We start from the raw sequence: 12,054 nt of genomic DNA on the forward strand, positions 1-12,054 counted from the left end.
ATGACTCGTTGAGCTTACCGAGCCAAGCAGAAACTCCACTCCGAAGCCTCCCTCTCAGGTGAGCGCTATTCGAACAGGAGATGGTTGTCTCGTGTTAGACATGGATGGACAGAGGGCTTGTTGGGATGACTACTCTGACCAGTTGTACACTCCACAAAAAGTTCTCGAACACCAGGGCACAATGGATGCGAAAATGAATCGATCGGGGCTGGTCGCCTCGGAATGGTTGGTAGCCCTAATTGTGATGACGCATCTAATCCATTACTGTATATGATACGTTCCGATCTTGTGTTGATTTTATGGTCGCAGTAAGTCATACGTACTCATGTTAGTCTCCGCGGAGACCCCACAAGACCGGCGCAAAGTCATTATTATCCTTCACACTGAAGACCTCAGTTATCGCCAAACCGCACGGCGGATTGATGTATCCATCTCTTCCATATCACTACGGGCCAGCAGATATGTGGAAACAGGCTCCACTAGTGACACGCCTCGAAGCCTCGAAGCAGAGTTAACAGTAAAATCGGCGCAGGCGGTGCATGAACTCATTAGTATATAAACACCTCCCATCCTTATATATGTTATACATAACCAAGCTATCGCAGTATGTGGTTTACGTATTAATTTTGGCAGATATTTTAATTTTACATATTTTTACTGGCAATTATACTCAAAGCTACTACCTGGAATTATTATTCCCTCATTTGAATAGGAATCACGTCTGTCACAGCATTTAAACTGACTGGTAGTCCTTAAGCGGAATGGGTTACAAAATAATTTTATTCACTCGGTGTTACTAAATTAGCACCAGAATGACGTAAATCTACAGACGAAAAAAACACTCTTGGGACGAGGAATTATCGCCGCAACCACTGATTATACTACGGTAACTTAACATATGGGTAGGCGGTGGCTGAGTGGTTAGCGTGCGGGCTTCGCATTCACTGCGTGATGGACAACGCTTGTTTCGAATCCGCCGCTACCACCTGGGATTTTTCAGTCACCGCCGAGTGGCTTAAGACTACCCACATGCTGTCCTGAAGACCACCCATCAACCCGGACTCTAGAGGAAACCGTCCAAGTGAATCAAGAACGATCTCCGGGGGGCAGCATGAGCCAAAAAAAGCCTCCTTGGTAGAAACAGGCACCACTCGTGACACGCCTCGAAGCCTCGAAGCAGACTTAACAGTGTAATGTTCGCAGGGGGTGCATACACAAATTATTAAATAAATACCTCCCTCTCATATATCGTATACTTAACCAAGCTCTCGCAGTATGTGATTTAGTATTAATTTTGGTAGACATTTTAATTTTATATACATTTACTGCCAAATATACTCTTAAACTACCACCTGAAATTATCATTCCCTCACTTGAATAGGACTGTGACGTCACCCACAGCATTTAAACTGACTGATAGTTCTGAAGCGGAATGGGTTACAAAATTATTTTATTCACTCGGTGGTACTAAATTAGCACCAGAATGACGTAAATCTACAGACGAAAAAACACCCTTGTGACGAGGAATTATCGCCACAACCAATGATTATAGTATGGTTACATAAGACATTAATTTCATCGAGATCAAGCGACAAGGCTTATCAGTGCGCATGTAATACTGAGCCATTGGCAACTCACTCCTTCACACAGAGCATGTGTACACAGGGCTACCACCCGTTCTACTCAGGGAGAGGGGTCTCAAAAATGTTCGGCCGTGTATCTCAGAATGCATGGCGCTTAAAGCGTTCGAGAACTTTGGGTGGAGAGTGTACATGGCGTCCCTCCGAGTGGGCAGTTCTTACCCGCTGGGTTGGAAATGGCGGATGCTGATCCTGCTATTGAAAAAATCTCTTGACGAAGTCAGAGAAACTTTGGCAAGTTTGAGAGGTGGAAAAGCAGCTAGAATTTTCAATATCATTGTGGAACTGCTCAAAGTTGGAAATAAAGCCTTGATCTGTGGGTTGGATGTGATCATGACTGTTGTATGGCAATCGAGTGCCATTCTTTCAGATTGGAAGAGGGGACTGGTCATCCCTATGTGTAAAAGGAAAGGGGACCGCCAGGACTGCAATAACTACTGTGTTACTCCTGGGTCAAAACCAAGTTTTGGAGGCTTACTATATGAAGCAGAACAGTATGTTCAAGTGTGAGACGAGAACATTAATATCTTGGAAAATTTAACATACCTTGGCTGCGGCTTGGAGGCCTGGATTGACCTAAAGTATTATGGACTCACTCAGCACGCATTGTCGATACCTGTGCTGGAGGGCAAAGATCAGGATCTTCAAGTCGCTCGTGTTTCCTGTCTCACTTTATGGCTGAGACATGAACGCTGAATAGTGACTTGAAGAGACTGATTGATGGCTTTGGTAACAAGTGCCTTCACAGAATCATAGGATATTGCTGGCATGACTCTGAATGTGTCAAAATGGCGATTACTCCGAGACTGGATCGAGGTCTATTACCCGTATAGTGCCAACTTCGAGTGTACGGTCATGTTGCATGTTACTCAAAAGTCGACCCTGCTCACTGGGTTGTTTCTGTAAGAGACAATCCCGAATGGAGGATGCCAAGAGGACGCCCACAGAGTTCGTGGGTTGAACAAGTCGATAGATCCTGTCTTGAGGTATACTCAGGATGGGAAGGGGGCTTGCATGGAGACTTGCTCTGAGAAAACCCCGGGTTTAGCGTCGTAGGGTGGGAGAGGTGATGCGCCCCCCAGGGGTATGCCATGGTTGACTAATTTATTGATACTGTTTAACAACTGAACTGTACTTGTAATGTAAAAACAACATATTCATACTATTTTACATACAAATTTCCAGATTTCCGAGAGCTCCGCACTTCATAGTGGTTGCCGAACCGTGGCCACCACATGTCTACCTTGAGCAAGCTTCTGTGATGGGGCCTCTCAAGGTCACAGGTCCTATGGGCCAGCTCATGGACTCACTTGCACAGTCTCTGAATTTCACGTAAGCTTTTTAAATGTATCGTTCTATATATTGATGACTGCGCAATATGACATGGAATTAAATATATAAAATATATAATATATACACTTTTTTGTATCCTAAGGTCTTGTAAAAAATATAAACAAAACAGTAACTAGCTCTGGTAGGACATCGTTAAAAAGATTCATGCGAGTATTAAATACAAGTGGAAATTGACAAATTTCATTCACTCTGATTAATATCGGGTCTAAGTTGGGTCAGCTTATTATTTTTTTTTACAACAAAGGAAGCAGCTCAAGGGCAACAAAAAGAAAGTATAGATAAAAGACCGCTATTTACTGGTCCTATTAAAGATGAAGTAAAAAGTGATCAAAAGAGAGGTCAATTTCGGGTGGAGAGGTGTCTTGATACACTCCTCTTGAAAGAGGTCAAGTCATAGGCAGGAGGAAATACAGACGAAGGAAGGCTGTTCCAGAGTTTATCATTGTAGGGGATGAAAGAATGAAGATGCTGGTTAACTCTTGCATAAGGGGTTTGGACTTTATAGGGATGAGCTAAAGTAAAAATTCGAGTGCAGCGGGGCCGCCGGAGGAGGGGAGGCATGCAGTTATCCAAGTTCAAGAGAGCAGTCAGCGTGAAAATAATGATAGAAGATAGAAAGAGAAGCAACATGGCGGCGGAATTTAAGAGGTGGAAGACTGTCAATATGAGGAGCGGAGTTTATGAGACGAAGAGCCTTTGACTCTTTTCTGTCCACGAGTGCTGTGTGAGTGGAGTTCCCCCACACATGAGATGCATACTTCATACGAGGGCGGACTAGGCCCCTGCATATGGATAGCATTTGGGAGGGGGAAAAGAACTGGCGGAGACGATACAGAACGCCCAACCTCGAGGAAGCTGATTTAGTATGAGAGGAGATGTCAAGATTCCAGTTGAGGTTTTCAGTTAACGATAGACCGAGGACGTTTATTGTAGAAGGTGACAGCTGAGTGTTGTCGAAGAATAGGGGATAGGTGTTTGGAAGATTGTGTCGAGTTGTTAGGTGGAGAATTTTAATTTTTGCGGCGTTAAAGGACACCAAGTTCTTCTTGCCCCAATCGGAAATAATAGTAAGGTCTGAGGTTAAGCATTCTGCGGCCTCCAGCCTGGAATCGTATAGTTCCTGTTGGGTGAGTCTTCTATCAATAGAAGTTGAGTAATGCAGAGTAGAGTCATCGACGTAAGAATGAATATGGCAGTTCGTTTTCGAAAGAAGATCATCAATGAACAACAGAAAGAGAGTGGGAGATAGGTCAGATCCCTGCGGGACACAACTGTTGATAGGTTTAGGGAAAGAACAGTGACCGTCTACCACAGTAGAGACAGATCGTCCAAAAACGAAACTGGAAATAAAGGAACAGAGAGAAGGATAGAATCCATAAGAGGGTAGTTTGGAAAGCAAAGATCTGTGCCAGACCTTATCAAAGGCTTTTGATATATCTAGCGCAACTGAGAAAGTTTCACCGAAACGGCTTAGAGAGGATAACCAATAGTCAGTTAGGAAGGCAAGGAGATCACCAGTAGAACGCTCCTTGCCGAACCCATACTGTCGATCAGAAAGGAGGTCAGAAGTGGATAGATGCTTAAGAATCTTCCGGTTAAAGATTGATTCAAAAGCATTAGATAGACAAGAAAGTAAAGCTATAGGACGGTGGTTTTAGGGATTGAAACGGCCACCCTTTTTAGGCACAGGCTGTAGGCGTACTTCCAGCAGGGAGGAAAGGTAGATGTTGACAGGCAGAGATAAAAGAGTTTGACCAGGCAGGGTGTCAGCACGGAAGCACAGATTTTAAGGACAATAGGAGGCACTCCATCAGGTCCATAAGCCTTCTGAAGATTGGGGCCAGAGAGTGTATAGAAAACGCCATTCTTAAAAATCTTAATAACAGGCATAAAGGAGTCAGAGGGGGGATGAGTCAGAGGAATGCCCAGAATCGTCCAGTGGAAAGTCGAGAAAGTTTGAGCGAAGAGTTCAGCCTAAGAGATAGATGAGATGGCGGTGCTGCCGTCAGAATTAAGGAAAGGTGGGAAAGATGAAGAAGTGAAATTGGAGGAAATATTTTTGGCTAGGTGCCAAAAGTCTCTGAAAGAATTAGAGAAAAATAAGGTTTTCCTATAAATGAATGAGCTTTTGGGAAGTGGACGAATAGATTTGGCACGATTCAGGGCAGAAATGTAAAGATCATGATTCGCAAGAGTGCGAAGGCCCTGGTACCTTATGTAAGCCGCCTAATCTTTGATAGCACGATAACAAGCGTGATTGAACCAAGGCTTTTTAGCATGAGGGACAGAGAAAGTACAAATCGTGGCTAAAATTCTTCTCGAAGCTTTGATCCTCTCCTTCCTGCAACTGTGGCGTTTTCCCACTTGACTCTCTCTCTTCCCGATGCAGGTACAGTGTGGTGCAGAAGGACGGGTACTGGGGAGCACCGCAAACAGACGGGTCGTGGAACGGGATGATCGGCTCCGTTGTGAGGCAGGTGAGACTCAGGGTTAGGGATTGTCGTGTTGTGTGGCTAATTTATGTTTCCTACTGGAAAATACAAATAGATGATTTTATGCTTAATACTAATAATACAAAGGCTTTTCAACTATAACATAAATCAATGTGAAAGGTTAACGATCACCTATAATTGCAATAAAAGAAGACGTAATGCTCATGGAAATCATGGTTCACCTATAGTTTTAGTCATATACTGCACTTCAAGTGGTGGCCGCTTGGTTCATGGTCATGCAGACAAGCCGACTGATCTGTCCGAGCCATGAGAGGCCGCAATTTTTTTTTTTTTTTTTTTTTTTTTACGTTGTTGCCTATTGCGCCGGTAGGCATCTTCCCGGTGGGGCCTGATGGTCGGCCCAAGGCTTCTTCCAGATGGGGCCTGATGGTCGGCCCAGCCCGTTCTGGCGCAGGCGAGTGTTTATAGTGGCGCCATCTTGCATTGGCTCATGCTGCCCCCCGGAACTCGTACTTGATTCGCTTGGACGGCTTCCTCTAGAGTCCGGGTTGATGGGTGGTCTTCAGGACAGCATGTGGGTAGTTTTAAGAAAAAGGGAGCAAAAGGTGTGTTGCTAGCCGCTGCGCACGACTACGACATCTCTCAATGTCCACGACTCCCGTTTTCCAGCCTTACAGGGACGTCACATACGGCAAACATGTGGGAGGACTAGGGTTAAGGGCGCACCAACCGGTTCTCAGGGTTTGGCACGTCCAGTGGAGAGAAGGATTAATCTAGAAGAGGGAAAGAAGGATAGGGAAAGAACGATACAGCTCGGGGTGGTTGAGTACGCTGTGTTACCCATCTAGATAGGCCTGCCTTTACCATGGTTTTATCGATGATGCAGTAATCCTCACGGAGTCACTGGAGGTTGTGGTGATGGCTCTCGAGGCATTGAATGAGGAGGCGAAACCCTTGAGACTCCAGGTCTTCTGGGTCAAGATCAAGGTAAAGTGTTAGGAGGCTCGCTAGATGAAACAGCACAGACATTTCATGTTGTGGCGAGGAGAATGTGGTGTTGGAAAATTTCTCATACTTTGGTAACGTAGTTCAGAAAAAAACGGTTGGCCTCGCCAGGAAGTTTTTTTTCAGCAGATTGGCTTTTCCCACAGTGTTATGGACTGGCTCAGCACGAGTATATGGTGTTGTCGTTACCTGTCTAGGACAAAGATCCGGATTAATTCTCCCGGGGGTTCTGCGTCCCTGCCCTTTGGTGAGCAGTCAGTCCAGCCCCTGATCTTGGCTGGTTGGGGGAGGGGATTGCACCCCCTCCCCCCATAATAACCTTCCATAAGCCAAACACAAATTAAGAAGTAGAGGTCAGGGTCGTAGCGCAAGCCTTGACCCCGATTCGGTTTTGCTGGGGGCCCGACAGCGCGGCAGGCTTCCCCGATGCATCTACATCCGGGGAGCCTGCCGTCAATGACGGGTGCAGGGCAAAGCCTACGGGACTCCTTAACCTCGAAGGAGGAAGGGCCCTCTAGCCCCTCTTTTTTTTTTTTGAGGGCGGCCGGGGTGGTGTAGAGGCTGCGCCCGCCCGCAGAACCAGGCCCGGGGTTAACCTTCGGAGGGCTCTGCGCGTGGGATCCTGGAACGTTCGGAGCCTCTCGGACGATGATCGACTGCCCTACCTATCAAATGAGCTCAGAAGGCTGAGGGTGGACATAGTGGCACTCTCTGAGACGAGGAGGCCTGGCAGTGGCGAGATTAGTAAGGGGGGGCCAACTGCTGCCATTTGTGGTTGAGGTTGCTCCGGTTGATGAGCGTATAATGCGAATGAGGCTGAAGCACACACGGGGCTTCATGTCTCTTGTTGCAGTGTACGTTCCTACCGAGATGCGTGAAACTGAAGAGAAGGAGATGTTCTACGCCAAACTTGACTCCGTATTAGACCAGTGCCCTCCCCGGGATACACTCATTGTCCTGGGCGACTTTAATGCTACCACTGGCACTGACAGGGTTGGCTACGAGTTATGTGTTGGTCCCCATGGTTCTGGTGCCCAGGAGCATCAATAGCTATCTCCTCCTGAATTTTGCACATTCCAGCAGGTTGCGAATTGCGGGTTCCTGGTACCAGAGAGCAGAGCTGCACCGCTGGACTTGGTATAGCGATGTCGGAGGGGTAGCTAAGGAGACTGACCACATCCTCGTAAGTAATCGTTAAAGGATCCTTCAGAACTACAGGGTTTACCGCAGTGCTGAGTTCTTTGCAACTGACTATAGGCTTATTGTTGTAACACACAAGCTTCATGTCAGGTCAAGAAGAATCTCGAGATGCAGTAATGCTATGTTCCATCTCGAGAGGCTGAAGGACCTGGCATGTGCTCAGGAGTATGCAGTGACAGTCTCAAATCGGTTCAATGTGCTCAGCGCTCTTGAGGACCCTGTAGAACTGTAAGATGCCTTCAAACGTGAGACTCTTCAAGCTGCCAAGGAGTACATTGTAGAGCGCCCGAGATCTAGGAGTGGTTTTGCCCCGGCGGAGACGCTGGAGAATATTGAGGAGAGTCGTGCTGCCAGACTTGCTGGGAATCGGGATCAATACAGGGCTAGACTAGAGCTCTCCTGCGGAGAGACAAGGAAAGGTATGTCAGGGGTTTCGCTGAGGAAGTCTAGGGTCATTTGAATGCAAATGACCACCGACCTGCTTACAGAGCTCTGAAGAAGCTCGGCTCCTAGTCTCCCTCTCAGGTGAGCGCTATCCGAACAGCTGATGGCTGCCTGGTGTCAGACATGGATGGGCAGAGGGCTCGATGGGCTAAGTACTTTGAGCAGTTGTACACGGCGGATCCTTAAAGTAGGCAGCTTCCAGTTGCTGGGTTACAGGTGGCGGATCCTGATCCACACATCGAAGAAAGTCCATCTTTTCTTGACGAGGTCAGAGAGGCTGCGGCAAAGTTGATGGGTGGAAAGGCACCTGGTACCTATACCATAAGTGCGGAGCTGCTCAAAACTGAAGGCGAGACCATGATTCGCGGGTTGCATGCGGTTTTGACAGCCGTATGGCAATCTGGTACCATTCCTCCTGACTGGAAGAGGGGGTTGGTCGTCCCTATCTGGAAAGGGAAAGGGGACCGACAGGACTGCAACAGCTACCGTGATATTACACTGCTCAGTGTGCCAGGCAAGGTGCTTGCCCACCTATTACTGATGCGAATTCGCAGCCAGCTGCTGAAGCTTCAGAGACCTGAACAATATCGTTTCACGCCTGGAAAGTCAACAACTGACCATATTCTATTGCTTCGTGTATTGGTAGAGCGCTGACGTGAGTTTCGACAGAGGAAAAGAAGGCGTTTGACTCAGTGCATCGCGAGGCACTCTGGGGTCTTCTGCAACTCCGTGGGATTCCTGCAAGGGTTATTGGTTTGCTGATTGGCCTATATTCTGGGACTGAGAGTGCTGTAAAATGTGTGTGTGGCGGGGCTTGTCCAGCTTCTTCCCTTGAATGCGGGAGCGAGGCACGGCTTCGTCCTTGCCCCATCACTTTTCAACTCTTGTATGGACTAGATACTAGGCAGAAATGTGGACCAGGGTCATAATGGAGCATACATTAGCAATACCAGGGTCACTGACCTTGTTTTTGGCGATGATGCAGTAATTCTTGCGGAGTCGCTGGAGGTTTTGGTGATGGCTCTCGAGGCACTGAACGAGGAGACGAAGCCCGTGGGACTTCAGGTCTCCTGGGCAAAAACCAAGGTACAGGTGTTTGGAGGCTTGCTATATGAAATAGTACAATCTGTACATGCGGGTGGCGAGGACGTTGCGATCTCGGAAAATTTCACATACTTTGGTTGCGTAGTTCAGAACAATGGTGAGTCTCGCCAGGAAGTCTTACGACGGATTGGCTTGGCCCACGGTGTTATGGACTCGCTCAGCACGAGTATATGGCGTTGTCGATACCTGTGCAGAAGGACGAAGGTCCGAACCTTCAAGTCCCTTGTGCTCCCTGTCCTACTTTATGTCTGTGAGACATGGACACTAAATGGGGATTTGGAGAGGCGGATTGATGCCTTTGGTAATAAGTGTCTACGCAGAATCATGGGATATCGCTGGAATGACTTTGTGTCAAGCCGGTGACTACTCCGTGAGACTGATTCGAATTTGTTACCTGTATAGTCCGTCAACATCAACTGCGGCTATACGGGCAAGTGGCACGTTACTCAGAAGCCGATCCTGCTCATCGGATTGTCTCTGTAAGAGACATTCCTGAGTGGAGGAGGCCAAGAGGACGCCCACGAAGTTCGTGGCTTGAGAAAGTCGATAGATCCTGCCAGGAATTACTCAGGATGGGAAGTAGGGCCTGCATGGAGACTCCCCCGGAGGGACTCCCGGACTTGGTGTCGTAGGGTGGGCGAGGCGACGCGCCCCCCGAATTATATCCCAATTGATTGATTGATTACCTGTATAGGACAAAGATCCGGATCCTCCACTCGCCTGTGTTTTACTTTATGGATATGAGACATGGACACTAAATAATGACTCGGCGAGGCAGACTGATGCCTTTGATGATAGATGTCTACGTAGAATCGTGAGGTATCGGTAGAATGACTTTGTCAAACCGGCGACTACCATCCTTTCAAATGCACTCTTCGGTAGCGCTGAGAGTTTTACATTTAAAGGTATACCATAACTCCTCAGGGTCCTCCACTGCACGAAGCAGCCTAAGCCGATTCGAGAATGCTAGTGCATAGTTCTAAACAAAAGCATCGTCCCTCTTTGCCTCAAGGTTGAAACACGGAATGTCTCATATTGAGATTTTCTTGGAACAAATGCGTATCGTTGTTGCAACAACAAATCTGGAGTCGGTCGCAAAGAACACAGCACCCTGGGAATACCTATAGTTCTAAAGGATCCAGGTACTAACGAGGATGTGATCGATCTCATTTTGTCACACCGCCAGCACTGGTATACAAAGTTAAGCGGCGAGGCTCGCGTCTCTGGAACCAGGAACTAGCAATCCTCAGCCTACTGGACTTTTTAAACTTTATTTAGGCTCTCTTGGCTCCAGCCCGTTATTGCGCGGGGGTTATGCTGCCCCATCGGAACTCATCTTTGAGCCTCTCTTTAGAGAGAATCTAAAGTCCGGGTTGACAGATGGTCTTTAGGACAGCTTGTAGGGAGGGTTAGGCCACTCTGCGGTGACTAAAAAATCTCAGCTGTGGCGGCGGGAAGGATCTGAACCCGTGTCCAGGAGGACGCGGCACCGGTGTCGCATAATTGTGGTCCCTCACTCCAGACGTTCCGATTCGCACCACCGCGCTTGCGCGGCCATCCCACTCATCTAGACTTAGCCCATTTAAATACGTGGATCGAGTAACACACACACACACACACACACACACACACACACACCTCATTAGGAACCATGGCAGATGTTTCTGACAAACAGAAACGATTTCGCTATTTCCTAGAGTGCATAAGAACTTATTTGGTGAGTGGTTTGTGTGAACCACTCAGCAAATAAGTTTTTATTCATTCTGGGAAATGGCGAAATCGCTTCTGTTTGTCAGAAAGATCTGCCACGGTTCCTAATGAGATGTAATAATAATAATAATAATAATGATAATAATAATAATAATAATAATAATAATAATAATAATAATAATAATAATAATAATAATAATAATAGTAATAGTAGTAGTAGTAATAATAATAATAATAATAATAATAATAATAATAATAATAATAATAATAATAATAATAATAATATTAATATTTTATTTTATTTATTTATTTATTTTTTTTTTTTTTTTACGTCGCAGCCTATTGCGCCGTTAGGCTTCTCCCTGATGGGGCCTAATGTTCGGGCCAGCCCGTTCAAGCGCAGGCGAGTATTTATAGTGGCGTCATCTCGTTTTGGCTCATGCTGCCCCCCGGAGATCATCTTTGAGCCTCTCTTTAGAGACGTAATCAAGATTCCGGGTTAATAGGTGGTCTTAAGGGCAGCATGTGGGTAGTCTTACGCCACTCGGCGGTGACTGAAAAATCCCAGCTGTGCGGCGGCCAGGATTCAAACTCGCGTCCCTTCAGGAGTTCTGGACGCGGCGAGGGCACGTTAACCACTCAGCCTCTGCTTCCCCAAATTTTATAAAACGGTTTATTATAGGAAACATTGCAGCCCTAGAGCTGAAAATAAACATGCATTTTGTGGGTGAGATACAAGTTGAGTATAATAATAATAATAATAATAATAATAATAATAATAATAATAATAATAATAATATTAATAATAATAATAATAATAAAATATAATAATAATGATAATAACAATAATAATCATTAGGCGGTGGCTGAATCGACAGAGTAACACCACCGCGTTCAGGAGGACGCGAGTTCAATCCCCGACCGGTGCCACCAAGCTGGGATTTTTCAGCCGCCGCCGAGTGGCTTAAAACTACCCACATGCTGTCCAGAAGACCACCTATCAACCCGGACTCTAGATTCTAGGATTAAAGATGAGCTCCGGGAGGGCAGCATGAGCCAATGCAAGATGGCGCCACTATAAACACTCGCCTGCGCCAGAACGGGCTGGGCCGACCATCAGGACCCACCGGGAAGAAGCCTTGGGC

At 46.6% G+C, this 12,054-nt stretch overlaps 1 protein-coding gene across 1 annotated transcript in view; it reads left to right on the plus strand.

Moving 5' to 3' along the window:
• Window positions 1–12,054, plus strand: part of LOC126981369 (probable glutamate receptor) — a 203,177-nt gene that overhangs the window by 80,070 nt on the left and 111,053 nt on the right. Inside the window, exons 3-4 of the mRNA XM_050832393.1 lie at window positions 2,826–2,972; window positions 5,383–5,470. Of these exons, the coding sequence (XP_050688350.1) occupies window positions 2,826–2,972; window positions 5,383–5,470 (235 nt within the window). The remainder of the gene's footprint in view (window positions 1–2,825; window positions 2,973–5,382; window positions 5,471–12,054) is intronic.

This window comes from Eriocheir sinensis, chromosome 47 (genome assembly GCF_024679095.1).
Source record: "Eriocheir sinensis breed Jianghai 21 chromosome 47, ASM2467909v1, whole genome shotgun sequence".
In the NCBI taxonomy this organism is placed as follows: domain Eukaryota; kingdom Metazoa; phylum Arthropoda; class Malacostraca; order Decapoda; family Varunidae; genus Eriocheir; species Eriocheir sinensis.